This window comes from Spodoptera frugiperda, chromosome 12, assembly GCF_023101765.2.
Source record: "Spodoptera frugiperda isolate SF20-4 chromosome 12, AGI-APGP_CSIRO_Sfru_2.0, whole genome shotgun sequence".
Classification (NCBI taxonomy): domain Eukaryota; kingdom Metazoa; phylum Arthropoda; class Insecta; order Lepidoptera; family Noctuidae; genus Spodoptera; species Spodoptera frugiperda.
Genome location: NC_064223.1, coordinates 2,391,741 through 2,419,705, shown reverse-complemented (window position 1 = coordinate 2,419,705; position 27,965 = coordinate 2,391,741). Strand labels below are relative to the sequence as shown.

At 36.1% G+C, this 27,965-nt stretch overlaps 2 protein-coding genes across 3 annotated transcripts in view; both read left to right on the top strand.

Moving 5' to 3' along the window:
- Positions 1–15,340, top strand: part of LOC118262892 (protein obstructor-E) — a 50,182-nt gene extending 34,842 nt beyond the window's left edge. Inside the window, exons 4-6 of the mRNA XM_035574545.2 lie at positions 1,078–1,266; positions 9,945–10,165; positions 14,638–15,340. Coding sequence (XP_035430438.2) covers positions 1,078–1,266; positions 9,945–10,165; positions 14,638–14,709 — 482 coding nt within the window. The 3' untranslated portion in view covers positions 14,710–15,340. The remainder of the gene's footprint in view (positions 1–1,077; positions 1,267–9,944; positions 10,166–14,637) is intronic.
- LOC118263056 (seminal metalloprotease 1-like) overlaps positions 1–27,965 on the top strand; it is a 418,985-nt gene that overhangs the window by 268,862 nt on the left and 122,158 nt on the right. The gene's annotated exons all lie outside the window — the stretch shown is intronic.

Below are 27,965 nucleotides of genomic sequence, written 5' to 3'. Positions count from 1 at the left end.
GGTAAAAATAGATCAGTTCAATATTACGTATTGGTGACAAAATAGAATTCATACCAATTATAGGTACAGTTGTATCTTTTGCTGCGTTAATCAAATATTTGTATGATCAACATAAATATTGTCCGTCTGGGAATGTGTTGTCTCTGACATTTACGAGTATATTTGCAAACACACCTACGACACTAGCAAAGTCTTGGGTCCCACTAAAAACAATAGATCCCTGGTATCTTCGAATTTTCTCGTTACTTTCGCTTGACTCGACAATTTCTATCAAATTCAATGAATATTTCATTAGTCCAAAAGAAAGGAACCTGATTTCACATGAAGTGTAGCAAATTGTGTAAACATTAGCCTTTGTATGTGGGAGGTAACATTTAAGAAAACATTAGAAATTTAATGTAGGTGTAACACAGTGACCTTCAATAAATACCAGAACGTACCATATGTACAGAACATCGATCATTCTTCGAGAAAAATCTTCCCTTTTTAGGAGTCACAATGATAACAAACTACAATAGTAGCAAACATATTATAATACTTTCTACTTACTTACAAGTACTTACTAGGTACATAAAATATAACAAATGTGTATTTTTTATTGGAGAGGCCTATGTCCAGCAATGGATCAGAACAGACTGATGATGATGATGATATGTTTTTTTATATATTGTAACACTGGAAAATCTATAGAATTTAGACGACTGAGGTGCCAAAGTCCTGATAGTATGAACTTTATGTTCGCCATAGTTATCCAGTTAGATTCCACAGCCAGAATCAGACGTCTTCAGTACCACAACCCTTTTTTGAGGACGGATAATTATTATCCAATGGCTTGTCCCGCCTCGAGACGAAAGGGAATGACAGTCTCTTACTGACTAAAAACCACCCCGTTCCTACTCCAGCTTTTCGAGCCCTGGTAACCCGCTAGGCAGTCCGCAGCTCCGTGTACAACCACACCACTTAGCTCGATACTCAACTCCTCATATCCATTAAGTACTGCCAACTTCTTTGCAGATATCCTCCATCACCTACCTAAAATACCTAAAACCGCATACTAACTTCTCTTTCTCCCCTCAGATCCTCCCATCGGGACAGAGCACTGCGACTGGCTGTACGGCATCTTCGGGCACGAGACCTCCTGCACCAGGTACTGGACATGCTGGAATGGAACCGCCACGGAACAGCTCTGCATCGGAGGTCTGCTGTACAATGAGAACGCCCACTCCTGCGACTGGCCTGAAAATGTAGATGGCTGCCAGAAACATCGTGAGTACTTTTTTTTTTAAGTCATTTGTTTTTTGGGTGATTAGGTAGGTGCTATGAAGATTGGAGTTTTGTTTTTCTTCGTCTAACGTTTTGAAGTAATAGCTAAGAGAACAGGAATGTTGCAAGAATACTATTATTATTATTTTACACTTTATGTACATTCAGTGTAAAAGTTTGAGCTTTTGTTGAAATGTTTTACCATAAATTAATTAATTCAATTATAAATATTACAATATACGTAATACACTATAAACAGTAGATAAATAAATATGGGAAAATACATACTTAGGCATATGTAAACAAACATAATTAAATATTTTTTATTAACAGGAATACTGTAGTGGTTTGGATATCAGCAAAGTTATGATGAATAGTTCTCTCATAGCTTCATAGCAATAAATCACATATCTATGTACCTCAAATGGTTAAATTACATGGTTTAAACACCCTGTTTCAATGGAATTCCTATACAATCCAGGTGACATGGTGGAAATGAGGTCAACGTCTTCTCTTCAAAGAATTTTCGCTCCGTTTTCCTTGAACAATAGCTACCTACCTCACTTAATGAGAACTGGCTTCCAAATGTGACATCAGGTACAGCATGTCAAGCTACCCATTTCTGTGAAAACTTCTTTAATCAATTTTCAACTTTACACGATGGTAATAAGGTTGGAGAAATTACAGAATAGTGTAGCTTGATGTGCAGGTCTTTGTACAATAAACCAGGGAAGTAATTAATTTGACTCCGTCTGTAACACATTCACACATCTCCCGCCCTGATTAGTCAAAGGCAGGGAATTACATGTCAAAGTTACACCTATTACACGAAATGCAATCTTATATCCTTGAGAGAGGATTGAAATTAGTGTAAGGTGGAATGTAATTGTTCGTCTTACAGTAATTGCAGTGGATTTACAACGCATGCTTGTTGGAATTTTGTTAGAATTTGCTTTTGAAATGAATTTTAAGCAAGATGCACACCTAACAGCCTTTCACATCTTACGATTAAACTGTACAGTCCGACTGTGATTAGTATTTAAATCGAATTGGTCCATACAGCCTACATACTGTGCAGTTTTAACTGTACAGTTTTTCTATTCTTGATTTGATTCAGTTACAACTGTACAGTTCAACTGTTTGCTCTATACACCTTCCGAGTTAACTGTACTTCTTACAACTTCGACTGAACTATAGTATATCTCCTTAAGTATAAACTAAAGATTAGGTATTTACACATTTAGCAGATTTTCTCTTAATACATAACAGGTACAGTCAGCACAGGTATTTATCATGCAGGTTAGAAAATAAAGATTAGTCGGTTCAGTAGCCAACCAATGTTTACTGTCTCTGTATTTAGTGAATCTTTATTTTCTTACCTGTAACCTTAGTACGAGTTTGCTTTATGTTTAATAATCGAAAACGAAACGTTCGGCGCTCTGATTGGTCGGCTTGAATAAATCAACCAAACAGCTACACTTTTCTGTAATTTTTAACCTTATTATAATCGTGTAAAGTTGAAAATTGATCAAACAAATGTGAAGCTTGATATGCTGTACCTGATGTCACATTAAAAGCCAGTTCTCATTAAGTGAGGTATTGCATAGTAAATAGCGGTGCTGACTGTACAGAGTAGAGAAACAATTTGTCACGGCTCATATTGTGGCACATACAGTAATGTGTAATAACGAGACTTAGTGGTGACGTGAAAAGCCCATATAAATAATGTTCGCCATTCATATAATACGCCATGTAATGTTGTAATGTTTATGTAATATCATGGTTGTGCTCTCTCGAAGAGGTCAGCAGATGTGTTCTAAAGTTAGGTACTATTATGTACGATTGACTGCATGGTTGGTGCGGTGGCTGAGCAAATATCTGCCGCGCAGCGTTTCGCGGTTTTTATTGCTGCATGGAACAACTCTTTGTGTGATCCACAAATTGTTATTCCGTGTCTTAGTGTAACGTGTAAACGCATCTACGACAAAGGAGAAAATCCTAGTGCGAGGCAACGATTTAAAAATAAAATAAAAATATTACAGTTATGGGATTTATTACAGGACTATTCCTGTAATAAATACCGATCAATAAATCGCCACATCAACGAGCAAAGGGTTTAATTCCTGTTTCGAGCAAGCGAATTATTTCAGTTTTTAGATAACTTAAATATTCAGAAGACAAGTGTGTCATGGTACATTACTCCGTACTGTCTACCCTTTCGAGATACGCAAGGTGTACTTAACTCTTCCCAAACATCAATTAATAAAATCCCAGAAACTATGTTATGTTACGACTGTTAATTTCGTAATCGAAAAAGAAAAGCAATTGTACTTTGATGATGGGGTTCGAACCTCATTAATTAGATACGCTGGCGGCTACTGAACCAAGGAATCAGTCTATTTTCCATTGACTAATCACTTTCTAGATTCCATGGTGAGTAGAGAGGTAGTTGAAACCAAAAGTTTTTTTTATTAGTCTAAGCGTACACGGCTTGGCTCGTTGGCCGAGAGGTTGCTAGTGCGACTGCCAAGCAAGGGGTCTCGGGTTCGATTCCCGGGTCGGACAAAAATTGAATTTATTCGGTTATTGAAAATTTCTCAGTGGTAGCCCAGATTCTAGAAATTTGCCCAGTATATGGCAATAGGCTCACCCCTATAACATGGGACGTACAACATAAACGGTGAAAAGTTACACCAACTTTACATTGTACAGTGGCATTACGTGTCATAATGTGCATCTCTGTCTACCCCTCCGGGGATACAAAGGCGTGACGTACACATTATATACGCGTACAGTCTTATCAAAAGAAAATCGCGTAATTCAAAAGAACTAAGACATTTCATCATTTGTAATTTACTTCAAAAAAGTAATAATTTTTACTCTATTAACACGAATTAAACATTTCATAAAATTGTGTTTCTGAATATTCCTTTTCATGTTACATTTAAAAAACTCCCAAATTATAATAAAAAAATATAATGTAAATATTTCCATCTTGACAAGGTACAGCGTGTTTCTATTTTATTACATTTCCCTTTGAACGAGGTCTGTGAAGTGACGTTTCATTACTTTTGAGGAAAACTTACTGAAATTGTGACGTATATTTTTAGACCCAAGTAAATTTAGACATGGAAGGGCCCACTGGGCATTCAAACAGTCGTAACTGTATTGTTTATTTTTGGACAAAGAAGTTAAAGTCATTAAACGACTTTCGCCTTTTAAAAATTGAAAAAACATATTACTACAAAGTCATTAAACGATTGTTGCCTTTTAAATATTGAAAGAACAGCCTGTACCAACATCAGAAAAAAAATGTGTCGTGAATTAATTAATTACATTAAGTTGTAAAGCATTCATTTACGAAGGTAATTGAGCATGATATTTACTACTGGCTACTGTTATGTGTGGGTGTAGGGTCGACCCTATTGTTCAACCAAACACAACACTGTAAATTAAAAATTATTAAGAACTTTTATTAACTTATAGAAATTACTGCAATCGAAGCGATCATTCAATCATTTGTAATGATTTTAAAATCATCTTTCATACCTATTTTGGACATAAACATTATACGATTCACGGTTTACTCACGTACATTAATGGAGAAAAGCTCTACTAGTTTCGAAGTCACAGAGGGACTCTTCATCATGAGCAGCGTGCGCAGATTATTTACGTGAGTTATTTTACATGAGTAAACTGTGACTTTTATTCAATTTAGCAAGGGTCGCGATAGTTATTATAAAAATAATACAATACAACTCCAACTAAAATAACAATTTTTCACGAAAATCACTAATTAAAAACTACAAACGAACCGTACAAGTACATAGCTTGCTCAAACACTAGTGAATGAACTGCGATCCGTTTCACCGATCAATCACGCAACTTTCACACTAATTGCTTCGTTTAATAAAGCGTATAATAGCATAATAGGTGCGTCGGCTTCCTTATGTAATCTTAGTAATTGTTGGTTTGACATTAATGACAGTTATCGGGTCATCGACACGGTTGGAATCGAAAGTACACATTGACTGATGGTCTATGGAAATGACAAGGAGTAATTTGCGGTCATAGGTTCGATTCGGAGCGACAACAAAGGCATTGTGGTGATTTGTGATGAAAGAAACTACCGTAGGCACAGTTTTAATGATCTTATGTATTGTGTGTGATTGCGAAAGTGCGATTCTCATGTCAGGGAACGATTTATAGATGTTGAGTGTTCATATATCTTTTAATGTAGTATGAGTGTTACAACACACATTAGTAAATGAAGGTTTCTTAGAGATTATTGTCAACATCACGCCTTTTATCCCCGAAGGGGTAGGCAGAGGTACACATTACGGCACATAATGCCGCTATACAATGTACACCCACTTTTCACCATTTGTGTTATAAGTCCCATGTAATAGGGGGTGAAAAGAGATTATAATGGAGTAAATTGTCACTATTAATTACGAGTACCTACCATAGTTTGTGCAAATAACATTCTTATACTTAAGCTAATAAAAAACCTTTTTCCAAAATCCTTACTAAAATAAGAAAATTCAAAAGGATTGGAAGATTTTTTTTTTTTGAAAAAAACAACGCTAGAGTTTTCACTAGCAACATACAATTTCACATACATACACATGACACCCAGACCACCAAACAACAATTTGTGGATGCGATTTCCGCATAGAACAACAATTTGTGGAATACACTGTGCGGAAAACGAAACTGATACCCGTTGCACGGCAGCCAGTTGCCCAGCCACCACGTCAATCGTGCAGTCAGTCACATGACAACTAAGAAATTAAGTGTATCTTTTAATATTTATGAATAGTCTATGTTTGTTATTTCTAAGAAAATATATTCAAGGAACCTTGTAGGTGAGTGGTATGGGAAACCGTTATAACCAGCTATGATTGTCAATTGAATTTAAACACAATACGTTGATAAATCATAGATACATTATTTCACGTCTTTAGTACCGCTTATTGGTAATGTATGTACATTATTCCTACCTAATTTTGACTATGATTTTCATCTCTTCTCATACATTAGTTACAGAGAAATAAAAAAAAAACATCTTTAGGTACCTTTTTTAGGGGGAAAATTACCCAATAACTTCTCCCGCCTTGAGTAGTCAGACTCTTACTGATTAAAAACCACCCCGTTCCTTCTCCTGCTTTTCGAGCCGGAGCCCCCGTAAACACGCTTGGTAGTCCGCCTGCTTATGCATTGCCCTATTAAATGACACAATTTATAAAAACCAAGCATTCCAGATACATAGTTACAAAATATCCCAAAACTCAATACATTAAACAAATGCACCTCTATCAACCCCACCTAGGAATAAAACGCTTAAACATTATTATGTAAACAAAACCAGAACTTATTTCTCACCTGTTCTGTGAGAATATGACACAATAATACCCGGCTGACATTGGCTGAGTCGTGAACTTAGCCGTGGGACAGACGTGGCCTATAAACCGTTGTGTTCTCAGCCTATCTGATAATTAGAACTATCATACACCCGTACACTTCACGACTACTGAATCAGACATGAAGGCGTGGGACAAAGTATTCTTATAAAAAGAAAAAGAGAGGAATATTTTTTTCAGAATCATTAGAAAGTCATTGTATAGTCAAAAAAGGATTTCTGGATTTTTTCTGTAAGAGGCCACTCACTCCACTCAAACTATTCATAGTTTGGTATTATGATGATGATAATGTAAATAGCAAAGAAAGAATGAAATAAGAAATGAACCGCCAGTGCGGGTCTGCGGACAGCGAGAAAGGGTAGCTCGCCGCCCGACCAGAACCAAACCCGTGCGTGCGGCGCGACGCGTTCAAAGAGTCATCAGACCACCACAGATGGGGTCCAGAACGGCTGATGCCTAATCTGGAGCTACGGACTACCAAGCAGGTTTACTGGGGCTCCGGCTCGAAGGAGTAGGAACGGGGTATTTTTTAGTCAGTAAGAGTCTGATACTCCCTCTCACCTCACCTATGGCGAGCAACGTCATTGAATGATTTTGACCCTTTACATGACCCTTAAAAAAAGGTAGTTTCATTGGAAAAGGTATCATAGAAAACTTCTGAATATTCAAGTTTAGAAAATTCTCTACGTACTTTCGGTACGGTATTCAAAACATACACAGCGAAAAGAGCATGAGCACTTTAAATAAAAGGTGTTGAGTAAACAAAAATAAAATACCCACAAATTGACCTATAGATAGGTACTAAAATAAAAAAAAACCGTGAATATTATAACAAGGTCACCGTATGAAAGCGGTATCAATTGTGTACTGAATAAAAAAGGTACGCTTTCATTAAGCTTCCTCGCTTTGAAAAAATTAAGGTCAGTAAGAAGCTTAAAAGATCGGAAAGCTTTTGAGAAATATTCTATGGAAGTTTGTTTATTGAAAAATATTATGATACAAAAATATTTTGGCGTATTTTTCATTCAGGTTTGGGTGTCTGTTGTAAAAATGTTAGAAGTTTTGAGGATTCATCGCGTGGCGTGATGACTTGCGATGCCCCTTTTATTTTTAATTAATAGGATGGCGTTTGGCCACCATCTCGCCTGGTAGTAAGCGATGATGTGGCCGACGATGGAGTACGCCTACCTATGAGCAACCTGTTCACTTATAATTTTCAGGAAATACAGACTCTGGCAAGGAGTTCCATTCCATAGCGGTTTGCATATGGGAACTTGAAGCAAAACGTTTAATGTGATCTGATCAATAAATTTATTAATCAGATATTTATTAGTGACTCCTCTGGTGTTGCGGTAACTCGTTTGCTGATTTGCCACCTATTCCATAAAAAAAACAATTGCATTCAAAATATGGAGTTAGAAAGAAACAGAATCACAGAAGCCAAACCAAAGCGAAGGTAATGCAGTCGTATTCACAATAAAACAATCAAAACTTGTAATGTAACTTGTTAAACAAAACAATCCTACTGTACCTACAATGTACGACAATCTCGTTTTACAAAGTACTCACAATAAAAGAAAACGAAGTACTAAAAGGTTATTAAATAAAACATTTCACGTTTGCCGATCACGATCCGATTCGAGCAGCGATATCTTAATGTTTAAGTAATTCAATACAAAGTATCGATTCTATGGCCATAGCTGGACTCGAACATTGTCCTCGATTCTCGGTATCGAATAGACGAGCTTTTTGATCTTTTATTTTTGTATTTTATGGCCGTTTTTCCCTATGGCCGCTTTGCAATATATTGTTATTGCTAAGTATTGAGGGAAGCAATGACCTCTGTCTTTTGTTTTATTATTATGATGTGGAATCGTAACCTCGATATATGAATTGTGATTACTTCCTAGAGGTTTATTTTTAGCGTGTTTTAATCGGCAATAACTACGCAGCTACAGGTGTGTGATGTCCTGGATTTGTTTTCAATATCCGTTAAGAATCTTTTGATATGGTTCTTATCTTCTCATATTTTAACACAGACATTTTTTATTATCACTTTTTTAAAACACAAGTCAAACAAATTCTCCAAAAAAATTATATTGAACTAAAGAAACAAACTTCGTTTACAATGTTTCAAGCCGCTTAAAGCTGTATTAAATTTTAATTCCAACCAAAGATTATAAAGTAAAAGTTAAAATTCCGGAAATCAGAATGAAACTTATCTTTTCGTTTTATTGTTCCTTCTTTTGTGAGAGACTGCCTCGTTGGTCGAGTGGTCTTCAGTTCGATTCCCGGGTCGCGCATAGTAAAACTGGGCATTCTTTGGGTTTTTCAAAAATTTTTCAGTAGAAGCATGGAGTCTGGAAATGTGCACGTGTGACAATAGGCTCACCCTCTTTCACATGTGACTTATAACACAAGTTATGAAAAGTTGGGAGTACTTACATTGTATAGTTGTATTACGTGCCGAAATGTGCTCCTCTGCCTACCCCTTCGGGGATAAAAATCGTGACGATAAATAAATAAAATATAAAACCTTTTGTGAGAATTAATAAATAAATAGAGAGAGACTCGGTTGGACTTATATCAGTCCTTATTACTGAGACAAAGAGCTGTAGTAATGCGATAAGCGAAGTTTCTTTGGAAACCAATCTCTTTAGTTATGCACCAACTAACTTGGAGGAAGAAGTCTTAACTTAATTATTTGATGTCGAATCTGCTCATAATCATTGGCTGCTAATTTCATTAGATCGCTATCTATTTTTGTTGTTGGATCTTGACATCATTCTGTTTGATCCATTTGTTCCCTTAGTATGAGTTGACTTTACGTTTAAAGTAATCGAAATGAGAGTGCGGCTCTGATTGGCCGCCTCGATAAACCAACCAATCAGAGCGCCGAATGCACGTAAAGCCAACTCATACAACGGTTACTGTTCTACGTCCATTTGCGATTACTTTAATACATATTACGTACGTATTACAGTGTGTTTTGCCATAGTATAAAGTACAAAATGTAACCGGGTTCGAGATATTTTTTCTAGGTATTTTATTTCATACTATTCTCTCTATCCGTTACCCTTTTTGTAGACGAAATGAAACTAACGGAATCATCTAGATCGAATTGAAATTTTGAGCTTTATAGCGATTCATCTAGAAACGCTATAACGCTCAAAATGTCAACACCTCCTCTAGTGTCTTCTAGCAACCATACTTTATTCCTTGATGAATCCTGTAATAAAATCAATATCTTTGTTCCAGCTCTCTGCAACGACGACCCCAACGGCAACGTGCCCCTAGGCAAGTCCTGCAACCGCTACTGGCAGTGCCAAGGAGGATACCCTCGTCTCCAGAGGTGCCCCGCCATGCTGGTCTTCGACAGACGGTCCCTGAGGTGTGTGGTGCCTCCCACTGAGGAGTGTGACGTGCCCACCACAACCGCACCCCCACCAGAAGAAGAGAGCCAGCAGGATTTGAGACAGGTAGGATATCAAACGTGATGAATAAAAGGCCTATACGTAATGAAAGTACGTGATGAATAATTTGACTGCACGGTTGGTGCGGTGGCTGGGCAACCGGCTGCCACGCAACGTGTAGCGGGTTCGATTCCCGCACGGAGCAATTCTTTGTGTGATCCACAAATTGTTGTTTCGGGTCTGGGTGTCATGTGTATGTGAACTTGTATGTTTGTAAACGCACCCACGACACAGGAGAAAATCCTAATGTGGGGCAACGTTTTTTTTTAAAAAAAAAAAAAAAAAAAAAAAAATAAGGCGATGGTCTATCGCGAGCTGACGATGAAGGGATTAGAAAAAAAACAAACGAAAGTCAGTAGTTTAGGGTACTTATAATAAAAAAAGAAAGTGTAAAGACAAAGCTAATTGTAAAATTGCACAAAGCATTGTATAAAACTATTATACCAAATCAGACAGACTTAAATCATTTCATATTTTCTGCAACATTCTACTACATATTAACTAAAAGCTACGCTTTACTGTTTACTATTCATTTTCAACAACCTCGTGGTAAAAAGTAAAATTCAATTCGCCGAAACAGAGCGCAGCTTTCATGATTTCTTTGCTTAAACAAATAAGAGCAACTAGTAGCAATATTTTCTATTTTTCCATACAGATTCAATGAACAGGTTTATTTTTCATTAGCTTACGTTTCTGTCTTGTTTTTATTTTAAAATGTATTCGTGCACTGTTATTTTACGCGAATAAATATGCAAATTATATTCTTTGTGTCTATCGTAGAAAATATAAGATTTTCTTTATGCATTTCTTAAAAGTTTATTGATGAAATGGGTACTTTTGTCGAGTAAATATTGCCTTAGCACAAGATTGAAGTACATTTTTTATATGGGACAAGCCCGCCACCGCCTCCCATACCGCTGCAAAACCTGTAAGCCATGATCTACAGTAGATACAAAACATGAAAACATCGGAACACTGAAAGTCCGACGCGTCCCAGGGAAATGAATGACTGTCTTGGATAGATTTAAGTACATATTGGATTGAGCCAAATGTCATTAGTACTTTTGATCTAAATATCTGTAAATACATAGTTGTTACTCCGAATAAGTCCTCTAGAGACGCGAGGGGTCTCTAAACATAAATATATCACCAAAAATAGCGTCACGGTTCCCGACGTTTATAATAAAATGTCCCAATTAATATTCCGAAGGTGTTAACGAGTGGGAGTGTAGTGGGAATACCGTTGTCTCCAACACTATCTCATTTTGGTGGCGATGACGTCAAAGTTCACACTTGTGCAGTATAGCTATAATAGTATTTAAATATTTTATTTGTAGCAGTACCTACATCAGGTATTTATGTCCTGATCCTGGGGTTACTGCGTAGTTCGGTCTCACCTCAGAATAGCCACATATAAGTCTGAATTACTACCCAGTTTGGAAGCTCCCCTCTTCAACCCATGCCAGCCCCCAAATAAGTTAAAACCGATTTTCACTATGTGCTATCTAGTATATACAGTGAAACTTGGTTAAGTGGGACCTGAATAAGTGAGAAACCTCCACAAATGGAACTCATACTAAAGTCCCTACCCATTGGCACTAAATTACCTCTATTAGTGGGACAAAGAACCCTCTATATCTGGGATTCGTTCTTTCGATTTATCATCTTAGCTACCTCTATAACTGAGACAGCAAGTGAATTTTAATGCATAAACCTCAATAACTGAGACAACATCGTTTTGTTTGTTGATTTACTTATTCTTATTCATTTATAATGTGCACATAACACATTGTTTTATTTAAGCATCACACCTCTTTATGTGAAATAACCCTTATGTTCACCTCCATTAATGGAACCCTCTGTAAATGAGACAAATATTCATTTATACCTGGTTATCTGAGACACTGGATTAGTGGAATACCTCTATAAGTGATACCAATTTGAAGGTCCCTTGGCTGTCTCTCTTATCGAGGTTTCACTGTATTATTAAAATCAACCCATAATAGGATGCCGTGTTTGCCATCGCTTAGCATTGATTGGCCGTAAATGGCAATCATGTAGATAGAACAGACTATTCCACTACTTAATAGGATTTCATTGTCCAGATATCCGTCAGCTTTACAACTCTATCCAAATTAAAATGGATGACAAAATCCAATCGGATTTAGACACGTGACGTCACTCGTCGTGGATAGACGTGTAACTGTCATTTGCCTAAACCGATTGCAACTGTGAAGCCGTCAGTTTGAATCAGGGAGTAACTGTCCAACAGGAGCTCACGTTTCTAAACAGATTAGGGTTCTGGTTGGTGACAAAATTTGAAATGGAATTGTGGAACTTATTGCAAAAAGTCCTAAGGTACATTTTGCTTTACTTAACATATCATTAGAATAGTTGAATCCTGAAAAGAAAAGGCAGTGTACTGTTAATAGAAATGATATTTTTCAACAATTATTTCGTTAGTCCCATTACAGTGTGACGAACTATTACTAAGCACAATCCTTAGTACCGTACTAATAGATAGTTACAGTGAGGACAGATCCGCCTGATCATTTTAAAATTTTATTGCTTGAACCCAGCAAAAACATTAAGCTATACCCCATAAATGTCTCATCTAATAAAAAAGCGATAACGTCGCAGCTTAGTGACACAACACGTGTAAGTCAGTGGTGCGTATGATGTTGTTCGGCACCCCGCTTCATTCGTCAATTCAAGGCTACATGAACATACTACGTTTCATTCGTTAATTCAAGGGCATGGGGCGGGGCTAGAAAGCGGGCTCATCATGTGCAAGCAAACATTGACTTAGCAGTGGTCAAGCGCATGTGACCACCATTGTACAAGACATAGAAGAATGCAATAACATTTTCCAATCTAACTATAACTATGAAAGCCTAAATGACCAGAATAATGATTACATAACTACACCCTATACAACTAAGTAGTATGTTAATAACATTCTTAACAATAAACAGTAATGTGCACATGTAACTGTTAAGTGTTGTAAGTGCTAAAACTTAAACACATTACAATACAAAGCTTAGTACCTACACAAAATTCCTTGAACCTATCAAATGGCTGCGGTAAAGACGTCGTTAGGACAACAATTACAATAATTAAAGTAAAGGAACATTCGAAACCAAATTATAGAAACCTTGAGGCTGTGAGATCTAGAACAGTAGGTAAGCAGAGATTGTAATTAAATGGACGGGCAAATCGATGCCTATTGATTGGCGCCCTAACTTCATGACTTTTGTACAGTCTGCGTCACATGTAAAGAAAAGACAGAAGGTTTATTAAATTCATGATGAAATTATAATTTCTTATTACTTTATCTAGTTTGTTGATCTAAGATTATATTGGCACTAACTTCTGCCAGTGGCTTCGCCCGCATTTCTGTGAGATAAAAAGTGTCCTATCACCCAATTCAGCTCATACCCTGTCTGTCGTATGCCTGCGTTTCTGTGGGATAAAAATCCTATCGCCTAAATCGGCTGTCTGTCGTTTGTATACCAAATCTCATCAAAATTCGTTCAGTAGTTTCAGCGTGATTGACGAACAAACATCCAAATAAACAAACTTTCACATGTATAATATTAATATGATCATATACTCTCAGTCGTTAAGTTCTACGTGTATAAATAACATAATAAAAGTATGGAAAAATCTTAAAAATGCTTTTAAACAAAAAGCTTCTACGAAATACTTTGGAATAATTTGCTTTTATGTAGATATATGTAGCTTATTGACTAAGTACGCGTCAATCTGATGAGCGTTCAAAACATCTTTCAATTTGCTATGCTTATACTTAGGTAAATGTTGTATCTATTATTTAATTTCCTTTTCAAGTTCACAATATTCACTCATGAAATTAACTTTATCATAAAAATGTTCAGAGTTGGCCTTCTCAACTAACCTACTTTATGTCCGTTTTACTCGATTGATTCAATATATTGAGCCAATCGCACATAAATGGAAGTCTACAACTTGATGAAGTAAAGAAAATATTTGCTTTTGAAGATTCTTTGATTGCTATATTACATATCATTACATAAGGAAACTGATAAAAAAAATATTCAAGTGATTTATGTAAATCTTACCATCAATAACTGTATCTTACTAACCGGAACTGCGGACTGCCTAGCGAGTTACCGGGGCTTCGGCTCGACTGGAAACGGTTTTCAGTCAGTAAGAGTCTGACATTCCCTCTCGCCTCGCCCAAGGCCAAAAATTTTGTATCTTACTGCTTTTTAAAGTAATTAATGACTAATGATTATTTAAACTATTCCTTAGTAACGATTTTATTCCAAAACCAATAGCTATGGACTGGGTTAAGTAACGATTAAATACCTCTAAGTACAACAATAAATCTCTAAAGAGATTCTTTTCTCCAGAGACCTACAATGCATACTCTATCCTTCCCGTCAAAAAAATATATTATAATATATGTATTAACATCCTTCTTTCTTTACTTCCAGGGCCAGCAGCACAAGAGACCAAACGGAGAGTACCAGGAGCAGAACCGCCCCAGACAACAATCTAGAAATTAAGTCACCATCCTCTAGAATCTTCTAGAAAACCTTTCTCATTCCAAACTCTTCCTCTTTCACCTCGAAAGTCTTTCCCACCATCCTCTTCTCCATTAGAAGTAATTTATACTTCATCGTTTTTGTAATTAGTCACGTAATTAATTTAGAAACCTAGATTTAAGATTGAAATACTGCCTTGGAACGAATGTAACAAATACTCAGGAAGAAATTCCAATGACGCCTTCAAATCGGATTATATTGTCGTGGCTCTGAATCTTTTAATAAATGACAATGGAAGTTTTCCAGCATTTCATTATAGTATACGCTATACATATTTCATCAATGACAATTAATTAAATTAATCGCTTCTCCTTTCTTTAGCAAATCATCTGTAAAGTTGACTGAAGAATGCACCATCATATTTTCCGTTTTATTTTCTATCTTATCATAATATACATGTAAAAATATATCAAATAAATCGAATACTATCATCGATATCATAGCTATTATACTCGTATGTATATGTTTTATCGTTAAGCTTCGAGCCACGATGGTCGAACCCGACTGTATTAAATTCTTATTCTTAGTCAATATTTATACTCGTAAGTTCATATTGTTCTTAATAATAGTCAATAAAAATATTATTTACTTATTTTTCTGTTTGTTCTTACTCGCTGAAATGTCCCGAATGTCTGAAATGAAACGTCCCAGATTCTTGCAACTTCAACATCAAACAATATACAAATTAAAACGTAATAATTTTCGAATGTTGTGAATTTGCTACTTTTAATTTAAACAAATCAAATGAACTGCCACATTGTTCGAGTGGTCGTAAGTGTGACTGCCGGGCAAGGTGTTTCGGGTTCGATTCCCGGGTTAGTCAAAGCATTACTGGGCTTATTTTCAGCTTTTCGAAAATTTCTCAGTAAAAGCACGGAGTCTGGAATTGTGCTCAGTGTATGTCAATAGGCTCACCCCCTATTACATGGGATTTATAACACAAATGGTGCAAAGATTTCAATAAATAGAGAGGTAGATTTAGAATTTAAAGCGAATTTAAGTCGCGAACAAAAGCTAGTAAGTTATAAATGTTACCCACATTACACAAAAACTATTTATTCCCAGAGTAATCGTAGTGGCCTACCTAAAAGGGTGGTTAAAAAGTTTTCAGACTGAGTACCCCTAAGTATAACTGATGACGCACATCCCACCTCTAAGTGCAGGTAACTTAAGTTACTTATAACTTCTTGATATGACATGAAACTTATTTCAAGCGTATTAGCATTATTACGCTTTTTAACCTACTGCCTACTTTACTTTTGATTAAAAGTAGCCGCTCTATCCCAAACTATCCCTGCTTTTCTAAATGTCTAGCCGTAATGTAATACGGTGGATTATACAACCAAACAGCTCGAAAAAATTAAGAAGCTCACCCCCTATTACATGGGACTTATAACACAAATGGTGAGAAGTGGATGTACATTGAATAGCGGCATTACGTGTTGTAATATGCACCTCGGCCTACAAAACAGCAAGCAAAACAGCTCGAGAAAATCCACCAGTAACACTATGGGCCTCCCCTTCAAAAAATAAGACTACCATAATCTCCACATTTGGGAGGCAAGCTATTTTACAGGCGAGATCGCTGTTTACATCAGACTGGTGACAACTATTATATGTTCCATCATCGTTACCACTTACCACACGGCAACCGGCGGCGTTTGCAAACTTCTTCATAAAGTAATCTTGTGAAAGTTCTTCGTGAGATCTGATCACCACCGTCGGCGGTGTCGAATGTAAAGACCTGATTAGCTAGCTGCCCATCAATTAACTACCAACTCTCAACCTGTAATTCGATCAAAGGAGGTCTTGTTTCAAAGACGCTGGTCTCAACTTTGTTTAATTTGTTTTCATGTTGACCTGTTGAATAACTTCGTTGGGCAAAGAGAAATAGGTAATCTGAAATTCTAAGTTGTTTGTTCACTTGTTCTAAAAGTAATACGATGGAGTCTAAAATTGGGTAGTTTCCTAGGTCAAAAATAAATTATTTTGATATTTCAATATAATAAAATATCCCAAAATAATCGTATTTTCATTCATTCATTTGACGATATACTTATTTATTTAATTTTTCTTGCTATTTTTTGCGTAATAAGTATGCTATTTGACGCAAAAAAAATTATGACGTCATAATTTGCAATGTCATACAAAATTCATAGAAAAGTAACGTTTTTGACATTTCGATAAAAGTATTGAATTTGACTAGTAGGATAATACTAGTATTATTGGGTCATCCCTGATAACAACGGCAATAGACATTTACAACCGTTAGTTACTTGTTAAAAAAAAAGGCACGAACAGAATAAAATAAAACACAAGCATTAAACAAGTCTGTTGTTATCTCTCTTTTCTTCAAGGCAATAACAGTTGTAAGATACTACAACAACATTTACAAAATTAATTCTTTTTCTCCCTCTATAAGACACAGTAGGAATTACAAGTTCGCTTTGTGCAGTCTCCGCACTCCTCTGAACAAATAAACGGATGAAAATCTCATTGCTATCTGCTTTGTAACATTATAGGAAAACCCTCTAACGAGGTTTCGAATTCAACGAACGGAAAATAGTGCTGTAATTTTATATTTACCGTCATTTAAAACTAGTATTTTGTTTTTATTTTTGTTAATTATCCTTTGCAAACGGAACAGTGTTTATTTAACAAGTATTTAACCTCTTAAATATTGTATTTTACGATAGAGACATTCACGTAAATAAGATATTCGTATCACTTAGTTTAGAAAGGCCAAGGTTTACTCCAAAGCAATCCCTGGAAAAATCAACCCACTAAATTGATATGACATGCGTGGCTCCAACAATTCAATAAGCCATATTTACTCAGTCACCTATCACGCTATACCAATATTCCATGCAAAATTACCCACGCGAGTTTCCGTGAAAAACTAGGTGACCCTTTAACACAAATTAGGGTAAGTAGATCCCTAAGGTCCAATGTCTTAAAGTATCCTAATGAAAGCCATTAAATCAACAGAACCCTGGGGACAAAACATGGCCTAAAATTCTTTCTACTTACCTTGTAAGATAAAGGTATTAGGCAATTCCCAAGAGATTGAACCCCTTTTGTGATTGCTATACGTACCTGCCAATTAATTAAATGTAAAGGGATTGGAGTCGGAATGAAGTGGTTCTGGATTTTCAAGAATCAGGACACAATTTCTTTGCCAAAGGTTATTAAGGCTGCATGCAAGGGTGGTGGTCTAGTGAGTAGGTTCAATATATCGATTGGTTTAGTGATTTATTTGTGAGGCTTGTGACTACAGAGTCTTTAGAATAAATAAATCATAGTCCAGTCAATTTAGGAATTCACCTCGGAATTCGAGATACCCAGCTGTAATTTTGTATATACTTGTATATTGACACCCTAAAACTTGTCTCAAAACCTACATGTGGTAGGGTGTAAGCAACTATTAAATTTTAAGGTCCAAAGGTCCCAAAAATCGTTTTTTTGCGCTTTTTTGGAAATATCTCATTTCTAACTTTTAAAATAAGTGAGTAAGAAAACTAAAAAAAAATATATGCTGTAGATTTTAATGGAAACTTTCAACGAAAATTGGTTTGAATGAGATATCATAATTAGTTTTTAAGAATTGATACATTTAAAAAAACACACTTAATTTTCCACTTTCTCAATTCTTTTAATCAAGGCAGGACACATTCTATAGACCTCATTTTTCCACTTTGGAAGCGTCTATCTTTCGAACGATTGATTTTGACGAAAAATGGTTTAGGAACCATGACGTATTTTTTAATGTCCTATCCATAGACAACCATCACGGATAGGTTAGACGAAAAAAAAATTTTTTGAAGAGATGCAGTGACCGCGCGCTCTCCGCCCTCTATCTCGAAAACGGTTCACCGTATAAAAAAAAAGTTTAGACAAAAGTTGTAGAAAATTTTGTATTTCACAATATTGCTATTGAATACAACTACCAAAAACCCATAGGAAATGAGATATTTCGAAAAAACCGCAAAAAAACGATTTTTGGGCCCTTTGACCCTGAATTTTAAGGGTTGCTTACACCCTACCATATGTAGGTTTTGAGACAAGTTTTTGGGGGTCAATATACAAGTATATACAAAATTACAGCTGGGTATCTCGCATTCTGAGATTCTTACCTAATTTTGCCTTATTTGACTGGACTATCAGTAATTATAGTCATAAGTAAATAATGTCTGTAATCAAAGTTAAAGTCAACTTCTATGCATGGTGGGGTTGAATTTTGACTGCATGGTTGGCGCGGTGGCTGGGCAACTGGCTGCCGCGCAACGTGTAGCGGGTTCGATTCCCGCACGGAGCAACTCTTTGTGTGCTCCACAAATTGTTGTTTCGGGTCTGGGTGTCATGTGCATGTCAACTTGTATGTTTGTAAACGCACCCACGATACAGGAAAAAATACTAGTGTGGGGCAATGTTTAAAAAAAAATGTTCAACATGACCCTAGGTTTCGATTTTCTGTCCGGATTCCCGATATGTTACCCACGCTCGAGTACTGCCAATATCCCTTCACGGGTTCTCCTACCATTATATTTGCAATAGTTTTTTAATATTTGTTGACCGTCAGACTTCCTATTTATATTGTCCTAGATCCTGAGTACACATTGGACCGTCCACCTACACGTTCAATTATGGAAATCTATCGTTTACTGGGAGGGGGGATACTATTCTTGCGTGAAAGGTTGTGGTTCAAAATAAAGTGATTTATGCCACGTATCCGTGATGGGAGCTCAAGACTACGGTTCCTGTATTATTTGAAGCTTAACTAAAGATATACCCAACTAACATTTAAGCGTTGGTTACAGGTAATTAAGTAACTTCAAGAGGTATTACAGGCTTAGAAGGCTTTCAGTAGTAGATTTTAATCTATTAGAAGAGATAAGAAATAAATTAAACACCAACAGTGATACTATAACTTCAGTAAACGATGCAAAACAACTTTAACACTCCAAATAGTGGTATTGGAAACTAATATTCTTAAAATATTAAAGCTTTACTCTGTCGGTAGCACTTCAAGTTTTACAACGGTGTTCACTGACACCTATTAACTTCTATTGTTATTTATTTATCACAAAGAAGTGTCTTGTACGTGTATAGGTTCTATATCGACTATAAGTGCAGCAATTGGTTCTATGGTAGAGTTATTGGAGAATGTAGTAACACGAAATATTTAAAGTATCTAATAACTCTTTTTAGCCTTGCTTAAGAGTTATGGTGTCATACCAGTTTTATTAAAAACTGTAGTAGGGCGTTATGAACTCTATAAGCTATATTCGACAGGGTTCTGTTGGTACAAATACCGATGATTTATAAAAAATACACATGATTTGTCACATAATCAAGCTATAATTAATACTTTTACATGGTTTGCTCAAGAAAGAGTGAGCTGTACACAACAGGGTTCCGTTGAGCAACATATTGAGGAAACTAAAATGTGGACGTCGTGGCTGTAGTCGATTATCATCATCGGTTTCATCCGTATCGCTGTATTTCATCATTTCAGAAATTTGTTTATCACCCGTCTCGTAGCTTGAAATATTTATCCGTTTTACTGTACATTTCATAATCTCCCACTCAGGCGTAGGTTTTGAATTTTCATCTTTAATGTACTTCGATGGAGCCTTGTTAGGGTATCTTAGAATATTATCGATCTCCCATCCCGATGGAACAGTAAATAATTTCTTTTTATTCCCTTCAATCGTTTGAATTATTTTAAATGAAATCCTGAAATAAAAATTTCATCAAATGAATAATAATACTCGTAAATCGGTAATACGATACATAGATTCTTAATTGCATCAGCAACAAACAAACTCAAGCTGTTTTCAATGGATGTAAAAGAGAAGACACTAGAAGAAATAAATTGATAGTGTGTAATATTGACCTTGTCAAAGGTTGGAGTGATTGTTTAGTAATGTTTTGCAACATAGCATTTTCGATCATAATTTCTTAGTTAAATATTAAACTACTAAATAAATAACAATCTACATAGTAAAGCTGGAAACTGCTTATTCATTTTATATTTAAATGGTTTTCAATAATTTGTCAAAGAACCCTAATGTGGTTTGTACGTTATAGCTACTAATAATGTCTTAATTCTAATAAATCTCATTGACTAAGAGTATTGTTACACTGGTATATCTACCAAAGCCTGCACAATATTCTTGACTACAGATATTGTGTCGCAACGAGTGCTATAAATGAGTTAATAGAGTATTTTAACATTAAAGCAGGCTCGCCATTTTTTTTGTAAACATAACATTACAAACAAATAGGTATATACAAAATTTATCATCCAAATACTAAATAATATATATTTTAAAGGTGGTAAAATGAATGATACTCTCATAATACATTTCAATACTTACGAATCTCACATACTTTATCATGTTCGGTTAAAAAATTTAAAGCAATTTTTATTATTCTTTGTCACATTTCTTTAAAATAGTTGATAAATCCCAGGCGCGTGAAAAATGAGATGAGAAATATGGTATACACTTACCGTAAATTCACAAGGGCAGGAATAATTCACAATACACAAAAGACGCAGACGTAATTTTAATAAAATTTATATTTAGGTATACTTAATAAAATGGACACCATAATATGTCGATATCTAAACTTTACGTGGATAAGTATTTAACCTATTAAAATTTAACGTTTTTCTTTGTGTCGTACACTAAAAACTATACACTGGAGTTAACAAAGTATCAATAAAGCAGTGACAGCTTTATCTGAAAGCATTATAAATCCTTTTTATAACCCAAGGTGTCAACTAACTGTTTTAAATAACCATAATAACACTCTTATGTATGTTATTGACTATATTCGACTCTTAATTGCAGGCACACTGCTGCTAGTATAACACCATTCTATACACTTTATATTACTCTTGCCTGTAAAATCGTGGGCCTCTTTTGAGGTTACAAGTGTGTTAGAGAATGCTGTAACTCACTACTACAGGACTGCATTAACACTATTAACTTCGGCTATAGTCTCTATGCAGGTTCTATATAGCTTATTTTAACTCTTAAGTGCTAGTTGGGTAGTTAGATGTTTTAATGTCAAGAAAATGTAGGTATTATAGTCGTGGTGACCCAGAAGCTATAGTTGTGGTGACCCGAAGGTTATAGACGCCCGCTTTTCATGTATGAGAGCACGGATTCGAAACCTACCAACGCAATGGCAAGTATCAATGAGCTGATTACTTATACGCCGCTGACAAATGTTGAAGAAAAATATCGTGAGGAAACCAGGCATTAGTTATAATACCTAATTATAGGTTTGAAATCGCTAACCTGTATTGAGCAATCGTGGTTATTAATGTTCAAACCTTCTTCGTGCGAAAAAAGACCTTCAGGTCGTGAAAGTATTTCAGGTCAGCACTGCAGTGGTGACTTATAGGCTGTTGATGTGATGTGATGTGTATGTTAGGGAGCCATTGCATAAGCTTGAAAAATTGTATATACATAAATTCCTCCATAAGTAGTCGGGAAGCCAATACTCTCTATTTTGCTAAGAAAGATTGGCATTAGGCGTAGGATTGTCATTAGATAATGAAAATGTCTTGTTCAAAACAGAAACAAGATTTCCTAGTCTCAAAAATATAAGTTCAACAACAACATTCTTGTACTGAAACACTTTAAAACACATTCAAGTGGGAGTTTAATACGTATTAGAGACACTTTTCCAAAAATACACAACACACACAAACTGTCATATTCCTTTGTGCGAATAGACGAAGGAAACTACAATAACACGCGTGCCCACGCAACTACAATGCGGGATTCTTAACATTAATGCCTGCGGGTATTTGAAGGAGTAAAGTTCATGTCGCCGTGAATTCCCATGTGACACCCACTCGGCTCTATTTCTGACATGGCAGTATTAACCACAGATGCGAAATAAGTAATTAAAAGTTGGGCCAGTGACGCACTCCGCGCCAAAATGGAGGTCGCTTCATAATTAGGTGGGGTTTTAAAACTTTATGATTTGATTACATGAAACGTACATATGTAGGTACCTACGCAGTTGTACATAACTGTATGAGATGAGGGACAAGAGAATAGGAATGATGACAGGGTATGAAAATTAAAAATCTATTTAGTCCGTCAGTTTAGTAATGAAAAAATATAAGACACGTATTTTTTTATTGTGTCATAAGATTACAATACTTAGATAAAACGAATCAAAGTGTAGAAGTAGAAGGAAATACATACGTTATTTCTACGTATAAAACGTACTTAGAAGTAACGTCACGCGATATTTCAAAACAAAATATCTTCGAAAGTATTTGTTTTCGTGAAAAAATAAAAAATAAGTGTCTAATTTTTTTGATCGACTTTCCAAAAAGGAGGAGGTTCTCAATTCAGCCGGTATGTTTCTCTTTTTCTATGTATGTACACCGATTACGCCGAGGTTTATGGACCGATTTGCGTGATTCTTTTTTTGTTCGACGCGGATTATCTCAACTTAAGTCCCATTACATTCAGATTGGTTCAGTAGTTTTTATTTTATTAGCATTATAATAAGTACTTGTAAAATAATCTACAAGACGGACATTAAAATAAAACTAATCATCTACCCTAATGAGAGTAGTAGGAAGTCTACATTCACCCAATAAATAACTTTCCTGCACCTATTCCTAAAAATACCTCCGACGTTATTAACCTGCGGAATATGCTGCGGACTAATGGAGGAACAAGATGAAGGAATTTAATTTGGCCGTGAGTCGAGTGCTCCCTTGTCGAGACGTCGTCTCTAAGATGTAGGCGCGTGTCGCACACTGCCTATACACATGTAGATAATGCTGCTTCAAGGAGATTATAGTTTGGTACTTTTTGAGGCCGAGGACACGAGGAGCCGAGTGTGGTTGAGTAGAATATATTTTGTCACGTGAGTATTGTAAGAGCCATCTCAAGGACTTTACATTTAAAGGACTGCACCGTAGGCGCGGTGAGTGGACAACCGGCTGTCGTGTAACGTGTAGCGGTTTCGATTCCTCCGATTCGGTCACGGAGCAAATCTTTGTGTGATCCACAAATTGTTGTTTCGGGTCTGGGTGTCATGTATATGTGAACTTGTCTGTTTGTAACCACACCCACGACACAAGAGGAAATCATACAGTTGGGCAAAGTTAAAAAAAAATAAAGATAAGTAGGCTTTACATTTGAGGCTCATAGTCCAGCTGTGGATTATTACAGAATAAATAATGTTACTTTTTGTAACTTACAAAATAAACGTATTTAATATTTAAACAAACAAACACAAAAACGGGGATATCAATAGCATTACAAATATCAAATCGTATTCATATTTGCAACAATATAAGTACTTACAGAAAGTTCTTAGAAATCTATGAGAACTAAGAACAGTCTTGACATTTCTAAGAAAATTTTGCATCTCAACGTACCTACACGAGTGGTCTGCAAATAAAGATGGAAACTGGAAACTTTTATTCAATTGTCTGCCGTCTAACCTGTCTACTGTCTAGTTCGCAACTCGTGAATAAGTTCAGAAATGGGAAATTGTTATATGAACCAGTTTCTTTTTGCTTGAGAATACATTCACAGACGTTAGCATGTGGATTATCGTAGAACCTAAAGAGGGAAGCGTTTGGTCAGCAGTGGTCATTAATTTTCGGCGTATGATGATGATCAAGTACTTTTTTGAGGGGGGCAAGAGGGTATACCAAACTCTTACTGACAAAAACCCCCCGTTCTTACTGCTGCTGTGAGGTGGAGCCCCGTAAGGGGTTACTTGATCATCCTAGGGGTTAGGATGATTCCGGAGCTGCGAACAACGTTATAGGTTACCGGGAGTCCGGCTCAAAGCAGGAGAATGAACGGGTTGGTTTTTAGTCAGTAAGAGTCTAACACTCCCTCTCACCTCATCCAAGGCGGGAAAAGTCAGATGACTTTCCCCCTCAAAAAAAAAAGGGGATTAGGATAATCAAGTACTTAGATAGGTAGCCACCATAGACTCCTGTCTTTCCCTACAATTGGTTAGACATAACAAACAAGACAAGTAATACGGTACTAAGTAGTATCAAACAATTGCTTTGTAAATAGTCAATAATATTTAGTTTTCTTTTATGTTTACATTTTATCTGATAGTTTTAGTAACACCTTGGTTTAAAATAATCTGTAAAATCTAGAAATAGCTGTTAATGAAAACGCAGACGTCAGCGTCGTATTAATTAACCAATGAACGTAAACTACTCCCACGCAAGTTGAATCGCGTCGCATCAATTAAAGAACGCGTTGACATTAGACGCGAATAGGTACTGAGTTTATATCAATTACTAAGTTTCTGCTAGTCTTCTTAACTTCTTTGTTTAACTTGTGTGTTCATTAAAATAGTTATTTTTAGTATGTATTGGTAGTTATATTATTTTAATTGATCAAATGTACTTAATAAGTTACTTAGTTACTTCAAAGTTCGGCGATATGGATGTTATCACTTACCACTCAGTGTGGTGTGTGTGTGAGGTGAAGTGTTCCCACACTTCACCTCTCACATGCTCATGGGTCATACTTCGGCACGAATGGGCCAGCTCGACCGAAGTGATAACACAGCCTCACCGGCGTGAAACAACGCTTGCGTTGTGTTTCATTGTGTATGTACCGCAGGCTCAGTTGCCAATCCCCGATTTCCCAACAACCTTTAGATTCCTAACCACCAATTGGCCAGCAATGCACTTGTAATGCCTCTGGTGTTTCGGGTGTCCATGGGCGGTGATTGCTTACCATCAGGTGATTAGTCTGCCCGTTTGCCGGCTTATACCAAAAAAAGGCCTGCGTTCTTGCTCATTTTGCTTTTAGTAACGTGATTGAAATCACAGGCAAAAGCTAATATAGGATAGGTGTCCTTTAAAAGATTATCAAATCAAAAATTGCTGATGTGCATATGTTTAAACGTGAAGGATTTAAAAATTACTGAACCAATTTTCAAACATTTGTCACTAATACACTCAATGCGCCTTATGAGACTAGAATAGTTTGTTTTCGTAGCTATACGAGTAATTATGACCTATTAAACCCATAACCAATGAGAAAATAGCCTATTGACGTAAGTGTGGCGTGAGTGAGCTTTTACGAATATTTACCTTTCATGGAATATTGAGCGAATAATGTTCCCAAGGGTAAACAAAGCATTTCCATGGAATCTGTACGAATGGTGTGACGTCACTGTCACACCATACTATGACGTCTTGACATAATGATTGACGGTGCCGCTATAGTACTCGTCACTTATCAGTCAAAAGAGTCATAAGCAAAGAGGTTGTGATAGCGACTCATAAGTAGTGTCACCTTGGAAGAATCATAAGCAAATAGGTTGTAACAGCGAGCCAAGGAGTTTATGGATGGATTCAAAAATTAGAACGGAATGTGATGTTGGGTGCTTTTCCACAAGAGATGTGGTATGTAGCTATGCTAGGAAGAGGTAGTAGCTAAGCTGTGAAAGTTTGTGACCGTTTCCACTGATACTAATAATAGCATAATTACAATACAATATGTGAATATGCCATAAAGCCCAAATTCCCTAATCAACCTATCTCATAATTCACCACAACACATTCGCGAACGAATGAAATACGCTAAACAGGGGAAAGCCACCGCAAGCGATACCGGTCCTTATTTATTAAACTTCCATTATAAACGAGACTGTTTATTAAGAATTTGACATAAATATTCATGAGCAGCACATTGAACCTGCAAGTTTCATGAATAATTAGGAGCAGTGTTAATATATTGAGCCCACGCGGTTAATAAACAGTGCAAGAACATAGCGAAATGTGAAACCAGTTATATGCATCTACATAACAAGTAAATAAACGTAATTTGCTGTATATACCTAAGACTTACCTACATGATACATTATCACAATGCGTGTCGTCAGGAATAAATGAATTATATCACGATTTTTTTAATAACCAAGAAAAATCTGTTAATAGCAAATCCTCCGCTAGCGCCGGTCATTTTTCCCCTCCTGGCGGTTAACGTGTTAAATGTTCCACATTAGGATTTGCTCCTGTGTCGTGAGTGCGTTGACAAACATATAAGTTCACAGTATGTGAACTGAACTGAAAAAACTGCGGATAACCTAAGGAATTACAGGGACTCCGGCTCAAAGCAGAAGTAGAAACAAGGTGGTTTTTAATCCGTAAGAGTCTGACACTCCCTGTCACCTGACTCAAGGCGGCAGAAAAAATTCAACACTCTCATAAAAAAGTGGTAAATTAATTATACTGATGATAAAAATATAAATAAATCAAAGACAAGCACATTGACATACGCATAAATGTCTATCTTCTATTCTGTAGATGACACAATCATTCTGATATTTAGTATTATTAAACTCATGTTCCAGTATGATTACACCAGTAAACAAAGTCTCCTCCTATAGTTTATAAGTGCCAAATTTTATAATCTTTGTAGGCAAATTAGACAACCCTTAACAGAACACTTTAGGTACTTCACTAGAGCTCCTAAGAACAAGAACTCCTAAAGTTAAAAGAACATGACCTAAAAACATGGAAGGAAAAACTGGTCCGGACGTTTCCATTGTCAATTCAAACACAGAGATATTTTATACTCGATCCGAGGAGAAATGTCTCAAAACAACCATATTTTCTTATTTTCCAGCCGTCAAACACACGAGCTAATGTTCCCTTGTGATATTTTTAGATCGGACTAAGGGCAGAACAGCGACATCTAGTTGAGAGCAGAGGAATTTAATGTAACTTAATAATAATAATTAAGAATATTGTGTTACAATACAATTGATCGTGGTGGCCCGGAGGTTTAAAACGCCGGCTTCTCGTGCATGAGAGTGCGGGTTCAAAACCTACCAACGGCAAGTACAAATGTGGCTTTTTCCGAGTTATATGTATTTTCTAAGATTATTTAGACACCACTGACAAACGGTGAACGAAAACATCGTGAGGAAACCTGGGCTTATAATTTCTAATTATAAGTTTGAAATCGACAACCGGCATTGAGCAAACGTGGTGATTAATGTTCAACTCCATGTGAGATAAGGCCTTTGATCAGCAGTGACCACTTATAGACTGATGATAGGATAAGATCGAAATCTGATAAGTAAGTATATAGTACCTCATCTTTCTAGCAAGTATATTTTTTTACGTTTTAATGCCAAAATATTTCCATTATTACAATATTTATTTCCATTATTGTCAGGAT